The sequence below is a fragment of the Protobothrops mucrosquamatus genome, unplaced genomic scaffold (assembly GCF_001527695.2).
Source record: "Protobothrops mucrosquamatus isolate PMUCROS unplaced genomic scaffold, P.Mucros_1.0 scaffold3192, whole genome shotgun sequence".
NCBI lineage: Eukaryota > Metazoa > Chordata > Lepidosauria > Squamata > Viperidae > Protobothrops > Protobothrops mucrosquamatus.
Window position 1 is genome coordinate 15808 of NW_015389190.1, and position 26253 is coordinate 42060.

General features: G+C 39.8%; 2 protein-coding genes across 2 annotated transcripts in view; one reads left to right on the top strand and one right to left on the bottom strand.

Moving 5' to 3' along the window:
• Positions 1–574: 574 nt before the first annotated feature.
• Positions 575–26253, bottom strand: part of PPAT (phosphoribosyl pyrophosphate amidotransferase) — a 77866-nt gene continuing 52187 nt past the window's right edge. Inside the window, exons 2-11 of the mRNA XM_015826580.1 lie at positions 12850–12916; positions 11371–11577; positions 8949–9061; positions 8682–8827; positions 7821–7893; positions 7035–7186; positions 4745–4872; positions 4161–4382; positions 2490–2610; positions 575–1005 (exon numbers count right to left, since the gene is read on the bottom strand). Of these exons, the coding sequence (XP_015682066.1) occupies positions 830–1005; positions 2490–2610; positions 4161–4382; positions 4745–4872; positions 7035–7186; positions 7821–7893; positions 8682–8827; positions 8949–9061; positions 11371–11577; positions 12850–12916 (1405 nt within the window). The 3' untranslated portion in view covers positions 575–829. The remainder of the gene's footprint in view (positions 1006–2489; positions 2611–4160; positions 4383–4744; positions 4873–7034; positions 7187–7820; positions 7894–8681; positions 8828–8948; positions 9062–11370; positions 11578–12849; positions 12917–26253) is intronic.
• LOC107297223 (trihelix transcription factor GTL1) lies at positions 19300–23826 on the top strand. The gene is made up of 2 exons (XM_015826581.1): positions 19300–19784; positions 23687–23826. The coding sequence occupies exons 1-2, from the start codon at positions 19406–19408 to the stop codon at positions 23800–23802; spliced, it is 495 nt and encodes a 164-aa protein (XP_015682067.1). The 5' UTR covers positions 19300–19405; the 3' UTR covers positions 23803–23826.

Genomic DNA, 26253 nt, shown 5'->3' on the forward strand with positions numbered 1-26253 from the left:
TTATGTCTAATGCACAAGTGATAGTCAACTGGTTATTTTTTCCTCTTTGATTCGCAACTTGAAAAAATTAAGGCTCAAGGTATTATTAGATGCTATTTGTTTAACAGCTCCCTGAAGCTCCTCATCTCAGCCAAGCACTATATAAAAATAATATTCAGTCTTTGGTAGCAGATTATAGCTGAAAGTTGCCGCTTTAAAAGTACAGTCAGTCTATAAAAAAAAACAGGAATCCCATATTGCTGGATTAAAACCAGCGACGAAAGTAATAAAACTTAAAAAGATCTGTTTGTTGATTTAAGATCAAATTCACATTTTTTTTTAATTGATTGAACACTGTTTAAAATGCGAGATGGCTTAATGGCTCACAACCTCTCATAATGTAATTGTAAGAAACATTACTGTAAGTCAGGGGTAGTCAACCTTGGCTCTTTTATGACTCGTGGACTTCAACTCCCAGAATTCCTGAGCCAGCACAGCTGGCTCAGGAATTCTGGGAGTTGAAGTCCACGAGTCATAAAAGAGCCAAGGTTGACTACCCCTGCGTGTAAGTGAAAGCCTTAGAAGATCTCCACCAAAGTTTCTTGGCAAGATTAGGCCACCTATGGAATCAAGAGATTTTGGCTTCTTTTACCCATGCATCCCCTCTCCCCACTGCCCCCATTATAGCGCTTTTGCATAATTGTTTAACATTTATTCTGTTTTGCTCCTTTTTTTACCCTCTCCTAATAAGGTCTAGGCAAACGTGAGTGGTTTGATCACTTGCTTAGTTAGCAGCAACACATTTCATCAGTTCCAAATGTTAAGCCTTTGGTGATAATATTCACAAAATTCACCACTCTAGCTCTACTGGATATTTTCCGACAAGGCAAGCTGTACAATGGCCAATTTTCCCGCTTTGGAACTTTTTCGATTTTAGGTTATTTTCAAGATCTTGTCTTGCTTTTATGCTTTCTTGAACAGACGATACCAATCCTTCTACTGAAAGGTAAACAACGCTGTCAGCTCCTGAAAAGAAAAAGAACATATCACCGAAGCTGTACTATTTTACACTGTCCAAATTGCTTAACTCAAAGATTTTCTATAGATGGATCTTTAATAAAATATAGTAATTGATAATTGCACCATTGGAACTACTGACTTTACATACAGGGTAAATTTGTACATGTACAATACCTGTCCCTTAATTTATATTGTACATTTTAATTTTTTAAAATATTTTTGGTATCTTTTTTATCTCTGCATCTCGGATCTCTGTTGATTTGGTTACTTGGTGCTTGTTAATCATAGTTTAATCATTGAACTAATCATAGTTCAATCTAAAGAATGAAAAAAGTGTTAAAATATGATAGTGATGTTTTATTTTCCAACAACATTCCAACTGTAAAAATTTGTTTTCAGGAAGAGAAATTAAAAGTATAGAACAAGCAAGGACTTGATATTTTAATTAGATCAATTAGCATTAGATTGATTCATCAAATTTGCAATAAAAGGTTGCTGATCACTGTTTAGACCTACCTAAGCCAAAGATTTTGGTTTTGGATACACCAGCTGTCAGTTTGGATTTCCAATTATATAAGGCAAAATATATTGTTTCTTTTATTTAGATGAATGAAATATTGACCAAATATATGTTAGTTACTCTAAATATTCCATATTGATACTAATCTTACATCTTATTTAATGATGTGCATGTAAATCTGCACACATTAATACATGCTTACTTCATTAAGCAAAGAATATATATGCACAAAAATCAATGTGTTAAATGGATAGTACAAACAAATTCATATAAATAATCCTCCTTTAACTGACCACAAACACCTCTGTGTATGAAAGTAAAACACAGAAAAACAAGGCTGGAAGACCTCCAGAATTTGTGGGTGCTGCATCACTGAAGATTTTTTAAAAAGAGACTGGACCTCCATTTCTCCAGAATGGTATAGGTCACGGGTCCCCAACCCCGGTCCATGGACCGATACCAGGCCACGGCATGCCAGCAGCCGGTCCGTACAATCAAAGCTCCATCCGTGGGACGCAGGCAGTACACAAAACCACACACTCTCCGGTCTGCGGAAAAACCTCTCTCCACAGAACCGGTCCCTGGTGCCCAAAAGGTTGGGGACCTCTAGTATAGGATCTCCTGTTTGAGCAGGGAGTTGGAGATCCAGTCTCTTCTTAAAAAACTCCAGTGATGCAACACCCACAAATTCTGGAGGCAAGCTGTTCCACTGATTGTTCTCACTGACAGGAAATTTCTCCTCAGATCTAGATTGGATGTCTCTTTAATAACCATTACTTCTTGTCCTGCCTTCAGGTGCTCCACTAATATTCCATAAATTTCTGCAAAGAATTACTCCAATAACCACCAACACAACCTTATTAATTATAACCATAACAGCTAATCTCTGCCCCAATAACTCAGTTTATCTTCTAATTAACCTGGCTACCCTTCTGAAACTTTTGCTTGAAGAAAAATAAGGTATGTTTACCTATGTAGCCCGCTAGGTCTTTAAATTCAGGCCTGTTTGCAATAAGTTCTTCTTTTGTGGGAATGTTTATTCCCATGTAACATGGAAATTTTATTGGAGGTGAAGCCACACGGATGTGTACCTGTGAGAAGAAATGCTATTATTAGTTTAATATTTGATTATATGTCTGTAAAGAACTTATAGTATTTTGAAAGCCTTAAAATATTTGATAAAGTAAATTATTTTTCCAGCTATGAATAGTATTGACTTAAGATTTTTGCTGAAAGTATTGATTTGAGAGTGAAGAAAGTGTAGGAAAAATTTAAGAGTAAAATGTAAGAAAAAATTTATATAAAATGGTTGATAGATATTTAGGTTTTTATAAATGTTGAAGATGGATAAATTATACAAATATCATATAGTTTTTGATCAGTTGTATTGTTGTTACTTATTGTATTATTAGAGTTAAAGTATGTATATACTGATTGTATTATCTTTGTTTAGTTAAATTGTAATTTAGATATGGAATGGGTTGAGTGTTAGTCCTGTATTGGGTTCCGGGAAGCTCAGGGGGGTAGGGGATTAGGGGAATTTTAAAAATTGATGTATTTACATTTTATAGATAAATACTTATTGTATTGATAAGAGGAGATGCTCAGCTGGCATCCCAAATTGCACTTGAGGAGGTGGTAAGAAAGGAGAGGGGATGTAGGTAGGTAGTAAGGAGGAAGGTGGAGAGGTTGGGGGTCAGAGGGAGGAAGGAAAGTGGATGAGGGTGGAGGCATGGCGGGGACTGCCGAGTGTCTCTGAAAATGTATTGATTTGGATTATTTTTTCTTTTTTGTTTATGTATGTAAATGCATCATAATCTTTGCTGTTTAATTATAAAAATCAATAAAAAATTTATTAAAAAAAAAGAAATGCTATTATGATACTGGCAGTGCTTTAATTACTTCATAATTTGCAAGGAGCCAACTTTAGATGCTGCAGGGATAAGGCTGTTGTGGCTCCGTCTTGTGAGCCCCTCTTATCGGAGGAAGAAGGCTCCAAACATGAAGGAGAGGAGATGGCTAGGCCTCCCTCTCCAGGACCCTCCTCTTTGGCAATGCCTCAGGTGTCTCCCGACGGAGAAGAGATTGACCAGGAGCCAGGTGGTTCTGAGATTGGCCAGGAGCCAGGTGTGTCGGATAATGAGGANGCCAGCGTAGGAGCGACAAACGTGCGCAGCAGAAAAGGAGACGTGCCAGAGATTAAGCTGAGTCACTGGACCACACCCCACAGGCTATAAAAGGGTGGTGGTGGCCATTTGGACCTCTGTGACGGACAAAAGCTGAATCTCTGGCAAAGTAGTTTGCTGTGGTTTTAAACTGTGTGTATTGTTTTTTGTTTCTGTGTGCTTGGAGTAAAAGGTCTTGGCAGGCAGCTACGGAGCTGCTGCCAAGTTTCTTATCTGTGAAGTGGTGTCTGGAGAAGTCTTTAACCCTCGGCTGGCTGTTTGGGTGTGTGGGTCGGACGGGGACAGAACAAAGGCTAAGAACAGAAGACACTGTTTGAAGAATTCACTGGGTTTGTGTCTCTTCTTAGTAGCAAGAATACATAGTAGTTAGGAGCAGAAGAGCATTGCGAGAGGAACAGTCATGAAACATTACCTTTCCCCCTTTCTTCTCCCTCTATTCTGATATGTTCACTTACCTCCTTAGCACCAGATTCTCTCAATAGTTTAATTATAGGGGAAATAGTGTTGCCTCGCACAATAGAATCATCAATAAGGACAACTCGCTTTCCCCTGAAGTTGTCTGACAAGACTCCAAATTTTTTGGCCACTCCCAGCTGTCTTAACCTCATGTTTGGCTGAATGAAAGTTCTTCCCACATATCTGTTTTTGCAAAGAACTTCAACGTACGGCAAGCCACACTGAAAACAAGCAAACACAAAGATCAATGTACATTTTTGGTGCAGCGATTAAAATGCTTTCCATATCAAATACTCAACGATTGGTTTGGCATGAACTGACTTTATAAGTCATTGCTTTGAACCGCACAAAGGAAAGACCAAGTGCTAAAAGTCTGTTATTAAGTAGAATTTCCTCTATTTCTCTGTGGGACACAATTTATTCATTCAGCATTATAATTCAGAGTAAAGGTAACGGAACACCCAAGGTAAATTTTTATCATGCATTTTTTCCTGATGCTTTGTTTTGTATCGGGCTCGGGTGGATTATACATAATAATTTAAAAAGATAACAATTAAAAATCAAAGAGGGTGTGGAGAGGTACCTTCTGCGCATAGCCAAGGGCTGCTGGTGTTGCCGATTCTGGGACTGTGCTAACCAAATCTGCTTCAACGGGCGCCTCAATGGCAAGCTGTTGGCCACATCTCCTTCTTACAGAATATACCATCTGACCTATAGGAAGAATGAAAAAGTTGTATGTTTTTGTGTTGAACTGGCCATGGTTTTATCTTCTTCCTTTTGAAATTACACCTCTACAGAGAGGTGCCGCTTTAATTTAGCTTTCTGAGAACTGCCTATCCAAGTTTCAACTAAGTTTCAACTAAGTTTCAACTAAGTTTCAACTAAGTTTCAACTAAGTTGGTCAATATTATGCATCCAAGACCCTGGTCCAAGAACCTGTAAGAGCAAGTCCAGGAAGCCAGAAATATACTTACTGATGATCCTCAACTTGCCACCATTTGCTTAGTGACCGTTCGAAGTTACAACGGCACTGAAAAAAAGCGACTTATGACCATTTTTCACACTTAGGACCATTGCACCATCCCCAAGATCACCTAATCAAAATTCGGATGCTTGCCAACGGGTTCATATTTATGACGGTTGCCGTGTCCCAGGGTCGTGTGATTACTTTTGCGACCTTTTGAGAAGCAAAGTCAACGGGGAAGCCAGATTCGCTTAATTGTGTTACTAACTTAACAACTGCAGTGATTCACTTAATAGCCGTGGCAAGAAAGGTTGTAAAATGGGGCAAAACTCACAAAACAAGCGTCTTGTTTAGCAACAGAAATTTTGGGCTCAGTTATGGCCATAAGTTGAGGACTATCTATACAGTCTTTAGTAAAGTATCTTTAAAGCTGGCATAGGTAAAATACAGAATCATAAAAGCTACAATATAATAGGACAGTGATGGCGAACCTTTTAGAGACCCAAACTGTAACCCAAAACCCACTTATGTATCGTCGGGTGCTGGGTGGGCGTGGCCCTTTGGGAGGGCGTGACCCATTGGGTGGGCGTGGCTTCGGTGATAACGGCAGACTGGGTGGGACTAAAAAGTTCAATCAATCAATTCCAAGTTTGCGAGATCTTTTTTTTTCCCGTGAGAAGTTGAAATTGATTGATTGGACCTTTTTTTTTTTTTGCACACAGCGGCAGAGGCCTAAAGTGAAAAGGTCTTATAAAACCCAACTGAAGGCCTAGGGCTGGGGCGACGGCACGTGTGCCCACAGAGAGGGCTCTGCATGCCACCTGTGGCACGCATGCCATAGGTTTCGCCATAGGTAATAGGATCTTTCCACCCTCATTTATACTGAGTTAATTATGCGGAGCTTCATTGGAGGGTTTGAAATGCTTCTTCTAGATTTCTCCCTGGCAGCGCTAAGCTGCTCTTTCTAAGCTGTTAACTGATTTGTCTGCTATTGCTCGTCTGTGTTTTCTTCTATTTCTTTCTGAAGAAATCTCTACACAATACAACTTTCCACCCATCAGTATTACAATCCCACCCCATGCCCCCTTATGAAAAGAAAGCAATGGAATTTACAAAGAATTGAACTGCTTTTCAGCTAATGATGTCCTATTGTTAAATAACCATCTATGTCAGTGGTTCTCAACCTGTGGGTCGGGACCCCATTTGGGGTCGATCAACCATTTCATGGGGGTCGCCAAGCAAGGCTGTCCGCCATTTTTTTTGTCTGCCATTTTTTTTGTCCACCATTTTTCCCCCCTTTTCTGGCGGGTGCCTTACCTCCCTTGGGCTGGGCCAGCTGGTGGTCGGCCTGCTCCGTCTCTGCCGCTTGCCAGCTACGCCTCGGCCGGCGCAGGGGGCGGAACCACGCATGCGCGGCGCTCCCGGGCAGAGAAAGTCCTTGACTTACGACCGGTTGGGTAGTCCTCGACTTACGACCGGTTTAGTCCTCGACTTACGACCGGTTTAGTCCTCGACTTACGACCGGTTTAGTCCTCGACTTACGACCGATTGGGATCGCGGCATTAAAAAGGTTGAGAACCACTGATCTATGTAATTCTGCCCGCATTGTGAAAGCCTTCCTCTTGATTCTACAACGGGATTCACACTTATAAAGTTTGTTTTGACACATTTTTCTAAAGTACCCAGTAAAATGTTAGGATTTGTTTGGAAGAACTTAAAATCTAAAGCAGGGGTAGTCAACCTTGGCTCTTTTATGACTCGTGGACTTCAACTCCCAGAATTCCTGAGCCAGCACAGCTGGCTCAGGAATTCTGGGAGTTGAAGTCCACGAGTCATAAAAGAGTCAAGGTTGACTACCCCTGATCTAAAGTAATGTAGCCAAATGAAAGATGATTTAGAGATAGTTTACCTTCAAAGATGCTATCTGGCCTTGCAAAGTACACATATTCAAAAATGCAGAATGCTGATGGATCTCCTTGAGGTCTTGGTACAATATCTAAACTTTGAACATCATACTTGGATATTTTCACAATCTCTCCAGGCATGACTTCCCGATAGTATCTTTAAAATATAGTTGTACATGCTTTGTTTAGAAACACTGGTATTTGGTTATAGAGAAATATCGTTTTCAGATTGGAAAGACAATAACATGTTTTTTTTCTAAAGAGGAAGGGTGTCTTTGAAAATCTACATTTATTCCTTACTTTGTCAGATGTTTTTGATAATTATTCTGCACTTATTATTTACTAAACTTATACCTTTGTAATTGGAGGGCAACTATTTTCTCAAATTCTAAAATAACTTCCTTCTTTCCTTGGAAGTGAAAAATGGAATAAGTTAAAAAAGAAAGAATCCATTTTTCTCTGAGCATGCAAATGAAGCAGTCAATTTCAAGAACAAATAAAATATTTTCTTATTCTATATATATATATATATAAATCACGATATTCAGAGTTTATTAATAGTTTTCACAGATGAAGTATTTCATTATTTATCTTTTAAGAAATGCCCTAATCTCAACATTGCAAAGTGATTCAGTGCAATATGGACTTTCAGGCCAAATGCTTTATTGTCTTAAAACTAAATATTGCTGTACGCCAATGTGGTAGATGCAGTGCTCAGTTCTTCCTTAAACAATGAAGAAATTATTGATTTGCTTTTAATTCTTCTTTAAACAAATGAATTATGAACTTACTCTGCACCAATAGATAAAAAGCTACACGATTCTGAAGAAACTACCCAGCCTTCAGTTTCAGCATTAATTTTTCCTGTAATAAATTCAATAATAATTAAAGAAATGTCTTAACAATTCTAAGAACCTCATGTCTGTCTGTTTAATTTTACACACTACATTTGCTGTGACTGCAACCTGCTGTTTTCTATAGTAAAACTGAAGAGTGGTGGAGAAACCTACTTAAAAAGGCAATAGACATTTGTAGGATAGAATGAGTACACTGGAATTTTCCAAAACACAACAAACTGCCTGCTCACTAACAAAATATGTTATTTACACTTCGCTGTGATGGCAATATGAAAAATTGATCTGTCTACAGCAATTATACAGTGAAAAGAGTGAAAATAACTAATGTCACAGATGACCAGCTAGTCTAGATACCAAAGATTCTTTTCCAAAATTTAAATCTAGTTCAAATAAATCTGAAAATATTTGTGGAAGTAGATCGATGTATTTATATTAAAATTTACATCGCTACATTTGAACATGTTCTTATTCTCTGTCATGATTACTAAAAATATTTATTTTCAAATATTCCAGTGGTCACAGACTAATCATAAACATACCCACTGCATATGTTTTCCTTTACAATTTAATTTAATATAGGACATAACTGCGTGTTACTTTCACTGGAGAATAGGTCAGAAACGTAAAGATACGCGCCTTCCCATAACGGTATGCAGCGATCACATTTTTGAGGTGAAAGATAAGTGGCTCACTGATTAAAAAAAAGAATTTGAGAAAGGTAAGAGTATTTTTTTAAATAAATGTACTTTCAACTAGAGTTCTTAAAGGGGTTTATTACACATAGGGAAACCGTACCTTTCCTGCTGATATCACCTACTGGAACAAGGCGTCCGATACAGAGAGGACGGTTCCCATAGGGATCACGAACTGCATAAATAATGTCTTTATGCATCATCAGAAGGGAATATGAAGTGGGTGTTTCATTCATCAAATTTTTAATCCTGAAATGGAAAAGCTTATTTAATACACTTCTTTATTTCAAGAATTCCAGCAAAAGGGGCCTTGCGTAAATGGAGGTCTGTTATTGATTTTAATTCTTTTCTCATGAGGCACATGATTTACCTTGCCACCCAGTCTGGTGTGTCATCTTGCTCTAAAGGAGGGGTGAATGCCAACAGTTGAGTGATCAGTTCGCTATCAGAACTGGTAGACAGTCCCACTCCATGACGCATTAGCTGCATAACAAAAGACAAAGGATTATTATAGGTAATTATAGTACAGGTTCTCTCTCTCTCTCTCTCTCTCTCTCTCTCTCTCTCTCTCTCTCTCTGTGTGTGTGTGTGTGTGTGTGTGTGTGTGTGAGTGAAGTCGGCAGAGTACCAGTGGGAACAGCTAAATGAATCCAAATGACCATACAATTAATTTAGCACTCTTTGCAGATGGCAAACTCTTTATTCAGCATGCAAAAAGTGATGCAAAAGTTGGTAATAATAATAATAATAATAATAATAATAATAGTAATAGTAATAGTAATAATAATAATAATAATAATAATAATAATAATAATAATAATAATAATAATAATAATGATAAAGTTGGAAGGGACCTCGGAGGTCATCTAGTCCAACCTCCTGCTCAGGCAGGAAACCCTATACCATTTCGGACAAATGGCTGTCCAGTTTCTTCTTAAAAACTGCCAGTGTTGGAGCATTCACCGCTTCTGGAGGCAGGTTGTTCCACTGGTTAATTGTTCTAACTGTCAGGAAGTTTCTCCTTAGTTCTAGGCTGCTTCTCTCCTTGATCAGTTTCCANGCAGCCCCTAAGATATTGGAACACTGCTATCATGTCCCCCCTCGTCCTTCTCTTCGTTAAACTAGACATACCCAATTCCAGCAACCGTTCCTTATATGTTTTAGCCTCCAGTCCCCTAATCATCTTTGTTGCTCTTCTCTGTACTCTTTCTAGAGTCTCAACATCTTTTTTACATCGTGGTGACCAAAACTGGATGCAGAATTCCAAGTGTGGCCTTACCAAGGCATTGTAAAGTGGTATTAATACTTCACGTGATCTTGATTCTATCCCTCTGTTAATGCAGCCCAGCACTGTGTTGGCCTTTTTGGCAGCTGCAGCACATGGCTGGCGCATATTTAAATTATTGTCCACTAGGACTCCGAGGTACCCTCTATACTATACCTGTACATTTGGTTTTTCTTGCCTAAATGTAGAACCTTACTTTTTTCACCATTGAATTTCATTTTGTTAGATAGCACCTAGTGCATTGATTGTTATCAATATAACATATTAACAACATAGTGTAGCATTGTGTTAGGTTATATAATGCATTCTTAACAGGCACTGAAAAATTTCTTTCTATACTAACAATAACAAATACGCTTTGATCAAAAACACAGAAGACTGGATCAGGAAATAATTGCCATTTCCAGTCGTAACTAAGATGGCTTTTTTTTTTTCAAACTTAAAACATTTTGACTGTGAAGTCTGTGTTACTGGAAAATAACACAGAAGGTTTTGGCAACTTTAATAATTAAAAAAAAAGGAATCTGCATGGTCTTCCATTTTTCAGAGAATGGGAAATAGTAAGCAACTTGAGCTGCCCAGATACACGTCAGCTGTCTCACTAGAGCACGGGAGTCAAACTCACAACATCACGTGACGTGTCGTGACGTATCGTGACTTTTTTTGCCATTGCCAGCAATGGGGATGGGGCGCAGTTTCGCTATGATGCATCCGGCCTGAAGGCCGGCAGTTTGACACCCCTGCACTAGAGGCAACAGCATGTTGGATCACTGCTATACCACATTAAAAGGTGCTTATCACACTCTTCCTAGAGCGGCTGTCTCTCTGATCACTGTATGATCTATCTCTTGCCTCCCTACATGCAGAAACTTAAGTGAAGTCCTGCACTAAAGAAGCAAAGTTAGAGCTGCAGGCTTGCTTTAAGTACGAAGACGGGTGTTTTTAAAGCTGATTCAGAAGGCTTGGATAAATTCACCGATACTGTGACATGTTAGCTTCTGTGAGTCAGTCAGATATGTGTGCGCCTACCACAGTGGTTCTCAACCTTTTTAATGCCGCGACCCCAACCGGTCGTAAGTTGAGGACTAAACCGGTCGTAAGTCGAGGACTAAACCAGTCGTAAGCCGAGGACTACCCAACCGGTCGTAAGTCGAGGACTTTCCCTGCCTGGGAGCGCCGCACATGCGTGGTTCCGCCCCCTGCGCCGGCCGAGGCATAGCTGGCAAGCGGCAGAGACGGAGCAGGCCGACCACCAGCTGGCCCAGCCCAAGGGAGGTAAGGCACCCGCCGGAAAAGGGGAAAAAAATGGCGGACAAAAAAATGGCGGACAGCCTTGCTTGGTGACCCCCGTGAAATGGTCGATCGACCTCAAATGGGGTCCCGACCCACAGGTTGAGAACCACTGCTTTAAAATGATCTGTGCATCCTTTTATTACCAGATGGATATAAACCCTTTCCATTATGACTGAATTTACTATCCTTTTCTGCTTTCTCGTGAGATTCCTACCTTTCTCCTCAGTCGCATAGCATTTGTGAGTTCTCCATTGTGGGCGACTGCAATCTTCCCATGCAAAGTTTCTACCACAAACGGCTGACAGTTATCAAGGACAGATACTCCAGAGGTAGAGTATCTTGTGTGGCCGATTCCAAGATTTGAAACGTTGAGTTTCTTCAGACTATCTTCACTGAACACGTGATTAACAAGACCCATTCCCTGCGAAGGAAAAGGAAATGGGATGGATGAACTAAAATAGAATATCCAATATTGCTTACAGGGGATAGCAGTGTAAAAGTAATCCCTTTGAGCTAATTTAGAAGAAAAAGCTCTACTTAATTGGTATTTATTTTATTTACAAAACTTATATGGCTGCCTATCTCGTACGATGAGTCTAGGCAACTCACAACAATCCCCCAAAGCATGGTTAATCACAAAAGTGCCATTCCTCCCTCCCTAGGTGCCAGATCAAATATCCTCCCAGCTCAAACCCCATCCTAGCCAATGCTTGGGAGAAAAGGCAGGTCTTTGTAGCCCCATGGAAGAATAAAAGAATAGGAATCCTTTGGATCTAAGGTGGGACAAAGTTCCAAAGAGCTTGCCCCCCAAGACCTATCAGGTGGCATCATTTAAGGCAGTGTTTCTCAACCTTGACAATTTTAAGGCATGTGGACTTCAACTCCCAGAATTCCACAGCCAGCAATGCTGGCTGTGGAATTCTGGGAGTTGAAGTCCACATGCCTTAAAATTGTCAAGGTTGAGAAACACTGATTTAAGGGAAGACATCTGGAGCAGGCCCACCCTATCTAGCCTAGTAAGAAGAGAGACAGTCCTGCAAGTAACCTAGACCGTTGCCATTTGGTGTTTTAAAGGTGATAACCAACACCTTGAATGGCACTGGGAAAGCAACTGGAAATCAATGTGGCCCACACAGCATTGGATTACTCAAGTGAACCACGGGGCACCCAATGCATGCCACTGTATTCTGAACCAGCTGTAGCTTCCAGATGGTCTTCAAGGGTAGCCCTATGGAGCGTAATTCACAAGGGAGGTGATTAAAATACCCCTTAACTAAATCTATTAAATCAATTTATAATATGCACAAATACTACTACATGTTATCAGTTTCTAAATATTTTTTTCACATTCTTCTTGTGACAAAATTATGTTCCATCACTTTACGATGCTCTTTGTAGGATTTTGATGGTTACATTTATGAGAATTATAAATTACAAATTTGAGAAAATCCTGCACAGATAACTGTCTTATTTACATCAAATATATACCCACTGAAATATTTTGAGTTCACCCGGCATTCATTTTTAAAAGAGAAAACGAATTAGAGTAATAGCCACATCTTCTTCTAGGATGGGCACAGCTCCTTCTAGAGAAAATCTATTTGTGTGGCCGCTAAAGTTAACACCAATTTGATGGCTCATCAACATCATCTAAGTTATCTGCCCCACCAGGAATACTAGATAATATTATTACCTTGTGCACTTTAAAAGAATGGGCCGATTCTCCATCACTTGTCACAATTCCCGCACTCTCTTGGCCTCTACGAGAAAAGAAAAAGCAGGTAAGGAATCTGTATTTCTGAGACTGGATCTTTATGTAACCAAGAAGGTGCCATTCACGGCTGAGGGATTTTTACAGGTGTTGGGAGGACCCCAACATTTGCAAAAACGTTGTCTAAATTGTAAGAAAATAACTCTTCCCCCTAGAACAAAAACAAAACCCACACATGGACAACTACAATAAATAAAATCAATTGTGGGAACGGGGAGATGGAAAGAAATATTCTATATAAAGAGGCAGTTGACTGGAATTTTAAAGAAAAGTGATCAAACTGCAATATTTAGTTGGGGAGCCCATTTGTCCTGGCAAGTTCTAATGTTGGATATGTGATCTTGGGGTCCATATACACCCTCTGAACTTTTGTTTCTGCAGACCTCAGTTATTAAAAAAGGATAGGTTTTCATGAGAAGACAATTAGGATTCTGAATTCTTAAGCACTAAAAAATATTCCAGAATCCCAAGATCTGAGCACCTAGAATCATGACACCGCCTTTTAATGGCATTTATGGCCCCCAACTGCTAAAAAAAAACACATAATGAGCCACAGACCTCAAGAAAGACTATTCCTAACCCTAGTGTTATCATACGTCAAATATCATGTTTTTCCATGAAAGATTCCCTGGAACTAATCTCTATCATATCAGAATTTAAGACTACCATTAACTTTTTTTGTCCTTGGTTAAAAGAAACATGCACATGAAAACTAAACTTAAATTTAAATGATCAGCAAAGAACTTTATTTTTTTACTCCAAAAATTACTCTTGGCAGGCCTCCCCTATGGGCTTGGAAAGTTGTGTTTTGTTTCATTCTAACATTGTTTCCTGCTTCCTGGTGACAGGCCCAGCGCAAGAATGTATATGCACACATACAGATACTATAAAGGAAGAACAGGAGAAGATGAACCAACATTATTTAGTTACACAGAAGAAGATATCCATTTCCAATGACTATGAACAGTAAAGGAGTTGGAAAGAATTTGAAAAGGCATCCTCTACATATTTCCCTATTTGTTTTTTAATAGTAATTTTATTAAAATGTATAATTACAAAGATGAAAAGTCACACCAAATTTAAAAAAATAGAGAAAAATAGAAGGTGGAGGAAAAAATAAGCATATAATAAAGAAAAAGCGTATGTAAGAATGGAGTTCCTCCTTCATCACAATACATACAATTTTAGTAACTTAGAAGACAACAAATTATCTGTTTTTCCCACATCCCTTATCTATAAACAAACTCTCCTTATCGTATCAATCCTGATCAGCAAAAGTCAATTAAGGGTTACCAGAGATATCATATCTATCTTAACCCTGGTCAAATGAACCAACTATATAGTCCTTCCTATTATTTTTAACTATCACGAGCTTTAGTCCCTTCAGATAATGTCCTAAAATTTGGTTCCTTTCCATTTTTCTTTGTCCCTTCTCACATAATTCTTCAAAGCTTCAACAAACCTCATTTGTAAATCCAATAAAGGAAAATTATCCAGGTTACATGCTTGGTTTTTTTTATGTGTCTATCCCTTTCAATTAGGATATCATCAGACAGTTTATTTTTTATGTCTAGTGCAAGATCTTTCTCCATATCATTCTTGTAGCTTGTCATTTTAAAATCTACTTCCAGATCAGTCTCAAAATTGTCAGGTAAAACATGTTCCTCTTCCATAATACCTTTTAAACAGTGTATCTATAGAGGCAGACACTCTTAAAATTAATTTCTGGGTCCATTGTTGAAAAGTATCCTTCAATATATCCAATAAGTTAAAATATTTTACTTTATTTTGCATCTATAAATTGGGTGTTCTTCTCCTTTAATTGTAATCTTTAGTTCCTTCTAGTTCCCCGTAGCACTCAACCGTCAAAGCCTTAAAAAAATATTAAAAACAAAAGTGTTTTCCCATGGGTAGGATTCTTATAATTAATTCCAAAACCTTATTTCAAATTCATCTGGACATGTAACTTCCCAAAAGCAAAATTCTAATTACCTTTTCTACTGCTTATTACCCCACCCCATTTTTTTTAAAAAAAAAATCCTTAAAATTGTATTTCAAGCTTCTTTTACTAAGGCTTGAAAGAAACTCAACCACTGTTTTTAGATTTGTTGCTCCAAAGATTACTAAAAGCTAGAAAGTTAACAAGCAATTTTTGAAAGTGATTTGAAAAGGAAATATGTGAACTCTATTATAGTTTGAAGGTGCTGACCATGGTTTGAGCAAAAAGGTTACTCCCCCCGTGTGCCAGAGTTCTAATTCTGCTGAAGATTGATGTATTGCAGTATTCTCCTGAGAAGCAACTGTCTGGAGCAGGGCTTTTCAACCTTTTCACCCATTGTACCACTTGTAGGATATGGCAATATCCGAATACCACCAGTCGCCTAGCAAGGTGTCAAAAACTTGATGATCAAAAAAAAAAAAAGGAAAAAAGTGATGAAGTACAGGTAGTCCTTGACTTACAACAGTTCGCTTAGTGACTGTTCGAAGTTACAATGGCACTGAAAAAAGTGCCCCCCAAGCCACAGTCGAGCAAGATGCCTGCCTGCCTGCCCGCCCGGCAGCGCTCTTCCTCCTGTCCGAGGTTTTCATTGTTGTGAGCATTTCTGTTGAGGATTGGCAGCGGGGGTGGGGTGGGGAAGTGTTTGATTTTTATTCCCCCCATCTGCTGGATGGTTGCAGCAGGTTTTGGTCACTTCACATGACCCTGGGACACTGTGACCGTCATAAATATGAATCAGTTGCCAAGCATCTGAATGTAAATCACAAGACCCTGGAGATGCTGCAACATTCCAGCTGATCGGCGCTTCTTCTGGGCTCAGTAGAAGCGCCAGGATCAGTGCTGCTTTCCAATTGATTGGTGCTTCTTCAGAGCTCAGCAGAAGCACCAGGATCTGTGCCGAGCTCCAGCTGGAGCCTGGCGCTGATTCTGGCACTTCCGCTGAGCCCTGACAGCCCTGCATCTCCAGCCGTCTCTCGCTCAGGCTTGTGCGGTGCTGCCACCGGTTCAGCTCATTCCCCTCCCCTGCTACCACTTTTCTAGGATGCTTGCGTACCACCTGCCAGGTGCCAATGTACCACAGGTGGTACCCGTACCACTGGTTGAAAAGCCCTGGTCTGGAGTACTTCTGGGTAATCTCAAATCTTTTCCTTGTCCAGAGAGGAATTACAAAGAGGTGGTCATTCCATCATGGTTATTGTCTCTGCTTTTAGTGGAGTCAGTCTTCGGTTCACGAGTTATTCCTCAGACGTTGCTTTCCCTGCTATATTAGAAGTTGCTACATACACAGGTGTGGCTTGCAATAGTACATAGGAGTGTTTGGAAGATAGCTTACATAGCACCATTTCCCAAAATTGACGCATTCCATATCATGTTGGACTACAATTCCCAGAATTCCATGAAGCATCACTATAGGTCCCACATCTGAAGAACCTCAAGTTCACAGGGATGCCAGGCTCAAAGCATTCCATAAAAAATCCTTGATTAAACAATTTTAAGTGGGGGAAGAGAAAGAAAGGCATTTCCTTTCCCCTTTCCTTCTTAAACTCCTCCTGTAAAATGAACCTGTTGGCTAGTTATTTAGTTGCCATGGCAACATCTCTTAAGTATTATAGAATACCAAGGGACCTTTGTTGGCAAGTATGATAATACTCAGAGGGGTCTCAATTAGTACCTGAGATATTGCACTATATTACCTCTGAGAATGCTTTGAAATGGAAACACATAGTTATGCAGAACCCAAATTGATGGGGAGGAGGGGGGACACTTAAAAAGAAACATTTATATAGAAGAAATATATCTACACAATATATATGCTTCTTTCCAAAATACCTTCTATATACAAATAAATATTTTAAGAAAACATTTTACTTGAATATAGAAAACAGAAAACGCAGATTTAATTGAATAATTTGCAAATACAACTAAAATTAGTATTGCTGTATCTGATCTTCTATTTAAGATGAATCTTGCATTAGTAAAGGATGTCATGTATTTGCTCTTGACAATACAAAAAGAATATAGACGTGTTTTCCACACAAATTTGATCTTAATTTGGCTTTTAGCATATTATACTCGATTCACTCAGAAGACTACTGAAGTGGAACTATTACTGAACATCACTGAATGCTCAGAATTCAAATTAGAGTGACTCCATTTGTTAAAAATCACAAAAGGCACTGTGAATGCAATTCGAGCATGTAGGAAAAGGGTTATGTGTTTGTGTGAAATTATGATTTACAGTTTTGAAAGGGATTCCAAACCATGTGTTGAAGGAAAACCATGTGTTGAAGGATTCTAAACCATGTGTTGAAGTGTTTCCTGCCTGAGCAGGGGGTTGGACCAGATGATCTCCAAGGTCCCTTCCAACTTTATTATTATTATTATTATTATTATTATTATTATTATTATTATTATTATTATTATTATTATTATTAAGTCTTCATCCTGGTTCATCCAAACTGGGGATAAATAAACAACATGGCGACTGCTTTAGAAAGAAGGTTGCAATTTATCGAAGAGCCAAACAGAAAGATGGTTCTGGCAGGAAAAAGGACAGAAAAGAAGGGCTGAGCACATGTGGCAAGTAGGTTTTTATACCCACTGAAGCCTTTTATTTGGAATAGTTTCCTGTTCTTGTTTTAGGCTTTGTATTTCCTGTGTCACGTATTCTGACCTGAGTCTGGGTGTGCCTTTCTGGTATTCTTGATGGTGATGGGTTAGAGAGAAAGAAAGAAGGAGTGAGATTAAATTAGTAACATGGCTGTTCAGTGAATCTGGTTTCCCCACTAACTTTGCTTGTCACAAGGTTGCAAAAGGTGATCACATGACCCTGGAATAATGTGACCATCATAAATAAGAATCGGTTGCCAAGCATCCGAATGTAAATCACATGACCCTGAGGATGCTGCAGTGGTCATAAGTGTGAAAAATGGTCATAAGTCACTTTTTCCAGTGCCATTTGAACAGTCACCAAGCAAACTGTTGTAAGTTGAGGACTACCTGTACTTTATCACTTTTTTCCTTTTTTTTTTTTTTGTCATCAAGCTTTTGACACCTTGCTGGGTGACTGGTGGTACTCGAATGTTGCCATATTCTAAAAGTGGTACAATCGGTGAAAAGGTTGAAAAGCCCTGGTTTGGCATATTACTCATCAAGTTCTCTCTCCCCCCCCCCTCTCTCTTGCTCAAACTCTATATTTTAACTGGAAAAGTTGGGGGTCGTCTTATACGCCCAGTCGTCTTATACGCCAGAAAATACGGTAGTTATTCTAAGCACATCTGACTTCTTTGAATTACAGGATGTCCCAGCAGTGCTGCTGCCATACCTTTTGGGTTCCCATTCAATGTAGGTTCTAAAGACTTAAATTTATTTACAAATATATAGAACAAAACGGGAAACCTGAGCTAAATGCTTCCATCACAAATACTGATATTTTTCCATCTAGAAACTCTACCAGAGGGGTGGGCAACCTTGGCTCTTTTATGACTCGTGGACTTCAACTCCCAGAATTCCTCAGCCAGCATGGCTGGCTCAGGAATTCTGGGAGTTGAAGTCCACGAGTCATAAAAGAGCCAAGGTTGCCTACCCCTGGGTTAGTCCTATTATGTCCCAAGAGTTACATCCTGCTTCCCTGGTGTTGGAGCTAATGACTCTTGAGTTTGGATGGGGTATGCAGATTTTAGGTGTCTTTGTCTTCTTGATCTCCTAGTTGGGGCCTTTCTGATGGTTTACATCTGCATTTGTATAGAGCTGGCTTCTGCTTGGGGGAGGGAGACCTGGGGCAATCACGGAAAACTGGGCATGGCTTTTCTGTCTCTTTAAGATCCTTCAAGGAAATATATTTTTCCGCCCTTTTAATATCTCCTTCTCTGGGAGGGCTGACTTCCCACAACGCGAACAAATATTTTGCAAAATCGAAGGCATTAGTTGCTAGCAAATCTGAAGAGGATCAGGGTGCAAATGTTTTCATTCCAAACAAAATTATAGCCTATAACTTTGTGTGGATATATATATGCTGACGTATACTTGGACAACACCTCCCATCATCCTCAACACCCAGCTAGTTTTGTGATCCAATGCCTCTGGAGGGGGGCCAGATGGAGGAAAGCTTACTTAGAGCTCTCATGTACATTAAGAGCAGAGATTATATTTAAAGCCCCTTGCATAACAAAGGTTACAGAATGCATGCCATCTCTGGAACTGGGCTTAATTTTTGCAAAGCAGAAAACAAGCTTATTTGGGGGTGCCAATGATTAACAGACTTTCTGCAATCATTTCTGCCCGAGCTGCTTTATTTTTCTGCCTGTAAGACGGAACCTGCTTATTTGGCAGTTTCTCAAGTTACTCCCCTCAGGCAGCTTGAGCCAGTAAAACTGGATCCTTTCATCTCTGTGGAGCTTACTGACAATCAGCCGTCTGGTTTCCTAGGAAACGCAATCTTGGCTAGAAATAGTGAATCATTTCCAGGTCACTTTCAACATGGAGAGTGGAGCAGGAAGGCACTGGACGGAGGAGGAGGTTAAAGCCTTGCTAAGCGTCTGGTCAGAAAAAAATATCAGAGAGCAACTCCATGGGACCTTACGGAATAAAGGGATATTTATTTACGTTGCTAAAAGGCTTCAGGAGTTGGGGATCTGCAGAGACTGGAAACAGTGTCGGGCAAAGTATAAAAACCTGAAATATGAATATAGAACAGTTAAATATGCCCACAACTCAGGAGATGCTACAAAGACTATGAAGTTCTTTCATGAGCTGGATGCCATATTGCAACATAAATCTGTCACCCAGTTAACAGAGGAGGAGAACGGCAGGTGTTCATCCAATGACATCATAAATGCCACCAAGGAGAACAATGAAGGTAAAAACAACCACCCCCAAACTCTTTTTCTTATTATTGCTATCTAAAATACAAACAGGCTTGTAAAACTCAGACCCATGCAAGGAACTGCAGATGACATAGTTGGTAGAACAAACTGACTTAATGCGCTTCCTTATCTGTGTGTCTGTTGGGGAAGGGGGGGAGAGAAGAAGGAGGGTGTCTGTTCCAGAATGTTTCTATAAATACATAAACTTAAGTTAAACCAGCTGCTGGAGCTAGCTAGTTTCCTAAACTGAATTCCTCTAGAGAGGGAAAAAAAATCAAAACCAAAAAAGACTAAGGGCCTGCAAACTTCTACTGGTTTTATTGCTGCTTTATCTGTAACATTTTGTGCCATTTTACAGCTGTGTTGCTAGGTTTGAAGAGAAAATACTGGGCCACAAGCAATATATATATAAAATTTCTGTTACTCCCAGTGGTATGTTTATGCCCTGCTAGAATTTATGCAAAAGGACCAAAAAGGTAAATCACTTGCTAGCAGTGATGGAAACATTTTATTCCTTTGAAATTTTGTTTTTCCAAGAGATTTATCATCTGCTAAGGGGTTACACTATAAACATTTAAAACACATTATAGTTCTGTTAAAGTCATATGTTAAAATCAGCTGATGAGATAGAAACCTTCTAAAAACTATATTCGCAAGAGTTTTGCATATTTGTATGTGATGTATTTTGCTTTGCCTGCTGGAAATTGGGAAAAAACATTTTTTAGGAAAGCCAAAAAAAAAAAAAAAAAAAAGGAAGAAGCCTCGAATCAAATCAAGCCACTTGACAAAAGTATTTCTTGTTAATAAATAAGAGCATGTATAAATTATTATTCCATGAAGCTTTCGAGTATCAATTTATAATCACAGGAAGATTTTTTTTTCTTTAAAGCATGATTAGGGGTGTAATTTAAAATGTTTCATTTCCTTTAGAGAACTCTTGGCTAAATATCTGATTGTAAACAACAAGAACCAAAAAAAGTCTGCATACACCTTGCAATGCATATTAATTTGTTTTAAATTAATAACATAAAGCCACTGGATTTTTTTTAAAAAAATAACTATCTTTAAATAATGCAAAATAATGCAGCAAAAGAGGGAAAACTCACAAGTTGAACACTGTGTCTATGTAAATGGTCTAGTCGTTTGCTCCCGGTTTTGAGATGAGGGGATGGGGATGATTTTCTGGTTTTGTTTTCACAGTTTATCACATTCCAACTTATATATAATTCATATTTAAAATTTTCTGAAATCCACAAAGAAAAGCTAAGTCCTTTCTATAAGGACTTTAGGCATATGGATCATGTTTATAGATGTTCGCTGGAAAAATAGCAGTGTACCAAGAATGAAATTCTTCAATAATATTTCCCATTCACTGGTATTATTTTTAAAATCTCTAAATAAAGCTATTGTGTTACAGCAGCCTAGAGGACATTTTTCCCTAATCCAAATCAAAGGGTTGAATCCACATCTAATTGCTTGCAACTAAGTGAACAAAAGCATGTTTCCCTCCTCTCCACTCCCCTAAAGCACTGTTTAGTGGTACATAATGGAGTGAAGGACTCTGAGGAAGTAGATTGCTATGCAGGAGTAAAAGTGGCATTTCCCAAAATCATTATAGTAATGGCATGTTCTGATGATCTTCAGAAATGGCTCCTCCCTCATTGTCCACAACATTCACGGGGTAAAGGGCAGATGGAGGCTATCCATTTTCCATAGGTGCACCCACACTTTAAAACAGTGTTTCTCAACCTTGACAATTTTAAGGCATGTGGACTTCAATTCCCAGAATTCCACAGCCAGCATTGCTGGCTGTGGAATTCTGGGAGTTGAAGTCCACATGCCTTAAAATTGTCAAGGTTGAGAAACACTGCTTTAAAACAACTTCCATGTAGTAATTGAACCCAATCTTCCATAAACTATTAAGAATGAAGTGTTTTCTTACAGCCTTTAGATGGATGAACTGAAGCCATCACAGACTGATTACGTGATGATGATGATGATGATTTGTTTGTCTATATTCTTTTACTATATTCTTTTACTAGAGATGTTTTATTGTACTGTATTTCTATTGATGTAGAAGACGTCCAATACAAATCATATCAAACAAATCCATGAATCAATCATACATTTTGAAAATAGAACGCCTCATGAAATGCCGTGTTTTTTAAAGCAGTCCAGGGCTGCTGAATAAATGAATTCTGTGCTAATGCTTATGCAATTAATTTAGTAGCTATTGTTTCAGATTATTATCGGACTATGGGGAAAGTGTTAGTGCTCAGATTGATTAGCCCTGTTTAACCAGTCTGGCCTGACACATTCCTTTCATTAGCCGAACTACAGGCCGTTAGGATTCTCTATATCTCACAAAATGTTGATATATTTAATCATTATTTATAGAATAAATAAAAACTATTATGGCTTATCATGAAGTGGGTAACTAGCTATGATGCAGCCATGGGATTAACTATTTAGTCAAGTGTTTCTTGATTGGAAAAAAACTCAACAACTAGAGAGAAGAATCACAATTGTCCTTGCACAAACAAAGACTAAGGTATGGTCACTTTTGATAGTGAAATGGGCTGCAAATAAATTTAATGAGTAAATAATATGGTATTTGTAAAGTAAAAAGTAACTGTAGTTTGGATTTGGATTCGGGGAATATGGCAGCTCCAATTTTGGAGTCTATAAGCATCTTAAATTGTTGTGGTAGAGCAGGGGTAGGCAACCTTGGCTCTTTTATGACTCGTCGACTTCAACTCCCAGAATTCCTGAGCCAGCCATGCTGAGGGGAAAGGGAGAGATTTCCAAGCTGAGCCATGCTGGCTCAGGAATTCTGGGAGTTGAAGTCCACGAGTCATAAAAGAGCCAAGGTTGCCCACCCCTCTGGTAGAGTTTCTAGATGGAAAAATATCAGTATTTGTGATGGAAGCATTTAGCTCAGGTTTCCCGTTTTGTTCTATATATTTGTAAATAAATTTAAGTCTTTAGAATACACTGAATGGGAACCCAAAAGGTATGGCAGCAGCACTGCTGGGACATCCTGTAATTCAAAGAAGTCAGATGTGCTTAGAATAACTAGTTTATAGCTTAAATGAAGGCTGTGTAACATTTTTTTGGTTGTGTAGCATGCAGGAATCATCACCCCAAAGTAATTGGGTAATATCATGAAAGCTAGGTTTTACTTCATTACATTTCTGTTTAATTAAAAGCTGAAATAATACGATTACTCCCCAGGCTTGACTTGAATGATTTCTCACCTTCTAGCCTATAATAAATATACAGTTATCCCAAGCCCAATCTGCAGAAAGAGCTAATGGGTACGTATACCCATTATAATGACAGTTTCTTGGCTATAATCCTACCTGGGGCTAACTTTAAGCAATTTTAAAATGCTTACGGACTGGGAACTAAATACTGCAGTTCCAAATCACTTCAGCTTAAAGCTGGACTTAGTCAAGCAATTAATTTCAACCTTAATTTGTTTATAGTGCAGAAGGATAGTAAGGTAAGTAGATGCTATCTTTTATTTAGAGCAACTTGTCTGGCAATATAGCTCTTTAACATTCTGTTGTGTGAGTAGACTCTTTTGTTCATGTTTCCATCTTATTTTCAAGCTGTACACAAATGCAGTATGCCTCTTCTCTTTTATTTTCCAATTCTGAGTGTGTTTAAAAATGAGTTATTCTAGCTGAGTTTATTGAACATATTCCTTGACTTTACAGTACTTATTTCAAGAGATCGTGCTTCAAGACATTTTATGGCTATGTTCAATTTTGTGGTTTTATCGAGGCTTTTTGCCTTCTCAATATGGATATGTACTAGCATAGATTCATGTGTTTTTCAATATGCTCTATGCCCTCCCTCCCTACACATATTTTCTTCTTTATAATCCTAGGTGAAGTCTCAATAACATTGGAAGAAGATGATGATGCTTCCACAAATCCATTTCTTTTTATTTCCCACTGCAGGCCTATTGAACTAGGTAATGAAAGGCAGCATATGGAGAGATGAAATGGATTGTTCTCCTTTGTACTATTTGAGTGGCATGACCATGATGGATTCTTAGGTTGGGGGGGGTTGTTGGAGGGGGCAAGCAGAAGACTAAAAAAAAATAAATCAATATGGCAGTTTTGAGTGCACGGTTGTACGTACCATTTGTCATAACCCCCTCCACAAATAAACATGAATAGGTCACATACATACTGCAAAAGTTAGGAAATATAAAATGCGAGATTGTTATGCGAGTTATAAAATGCGAGTTCGATTTTCAGCACCTATTTCTTAATTATTGCCGTCAGAGAAAATGTATTGGAAAATGCATTGTGCGTCCCTGCCCAACTGAGAGGCCCAAGCCCAGAGACAACAGAGCCAAGTCCAATCCTTTAATTGCTTACACCTAATGAACAGAAGCTTGCCAAATTAAAGCTATACACTTCTAACCTACTGGACATATTCTGAGAGACGTTAGGTGTGGCTATCCTGGACCTCTTCCTCTTCTCCCCTACCCCATCCTGGAATGTGCAGTCTCTTAATCTGGGCTTCTCTCTGGGAAAACTTCCCCACTGCTTCTCCAGGTGCACGTTCCATCACACCAGTGTGGCTGAATATACCAATAAAGGAGAATATTTGTAGCGGAGGATTAAAATGAGGGGTCCTTGGTGCTCTCTGCAGACGTCTCATTACCCAAACTAGGTAACACCATCAGTGCTAGCAAGGAGTGCGGTTTGCTTTCAGTTTATATTCTATGGTTTACCCCTGTCAGTGTTCGTGGGGGGTGGTCTTACAGATTCTTTGGTTGGCTGCTTACTGCTGGCTTCTTTGGCAGCTTCTTGATTGGGGTATTGTTCACTTGATTGTTGGTCTGATGTTAATTTTGGAGATAATCTATGCTAATCTGGGTGCCGATTACTGGTGGAGAGATGCTTGGATCTTTTTGTTCCCTTTTGGCTGGTTGATTGTCTCTCTTGCATAGACCAGGGGTCCTCAACCTTGGCAGCTTTAAGACTTGTGGACTTCAACCCCCAGAATTCCTCAGCCAGGCTGAGGAATTCTGGGAGTTGAAGTCCACAAGTCTTAAAGCTGCCAAGGTTGAAGGCCCCTGGCATATGCTATAGAAGTGGCTGAATATAAACTGATAAAACACTATGGTAATGGGAAGAAACAAGAAACTAAGTGTGAGAGTTGAGACAATTCAGTCATTTGAGGCTATGAAAACTGATGTCACTGGCTGAGGCATTGATTGGCTTAAGTACGCATGATATAACTAGCTAATTTAGCAGCTCTTGTTAATACTTCAGAGTCATGGGGGGGAATGTCTTAGCACAGTGGTGGTGAACCTATGGCACGCGTGCCAGAGGCGGCACTCAGAGCCCTCTCTGTGGGCACACGTACCATGCCCCAGAGATGGCAACTGTCCCTCTTCAACCAGCCGCCCGCTAACTCGCCGAGGTCCTATGTGGTTGGATGCATCCCAGCATGGCTGCTTTCCCTCCCCCCCATCCCATCCCTCCTGGCCTCGCATGCTCTCCTTTTCCCGGGCACAACCCACTGCATCGCCTCCTCAGCTGTTGGCTAGCCGTCCAGCTCAGAGGCGGCTTCTCTGAAATGCTGGCGGCGGACTGCGGAGCCCCAGAGTGCGCCGCTTGAGGGACCCTCATGCGCTCACTGGCCTCTATGTGCGGGGGGCGATGATGTCACGCGGCAGCCGTCCCGGCCATTGCCTCGCCTTGCCCTGCGACAATGGCACCCCCACCCTATCTCACCTTGCCTCGCCTCACCCCACAGGACAAGCCTCCTGCCCACCGCCACACCTGCCAGAGACCCCCTGGATCTCCCCCAACCCTGCCCAGCCCCCACAGGCATCCTCCCCACGAGCAACATTGAGGTGACCACGCCCACCTTGGCCACACCCAACTACTCTGCCATGACAACAGCCACGCCCACCCAGTGGACCACGCCCACCTGGCACCCGGCAATAAATAAGTAGGTTTTGGGTTGCAGTTTGGGCACTCGGTCTCTAAAAGGTTCGCCATCACTGTCTTAGCATGTCTAACCCAGAAGTAGAATTACTTTGTTTTCCTGAGACTGGTAACAACATTAAGGATTTAAGGAGGTTAAATATATTAAATATATTAAATATATATATGTATCAGCAGCCCTGCCTGAGCTAGCTGACGTGATAGCCGGGGTGGCGGCTGGGACCCCCAGACTTATGGTCTTGGGGGATTTCAACCTTCCATCAGCGGGTGAGACGTCGGCAGTAACTCAGGAGTTCTTGGCTTCCATGACGGCCTTGGACTTGACCCAATTAATTCAGGCCCCCACTCACACGGATGGACACACGCTGGATCTAATTTTTGTCTCTGGCCAGTGGCAGAATGATCTGACAATAGGGGAGATAGTTGTTGAGCCCTTGTCATGGTCAGATCACTCTCTCCTAAGGTTGGACTTCCGGACCGCTCC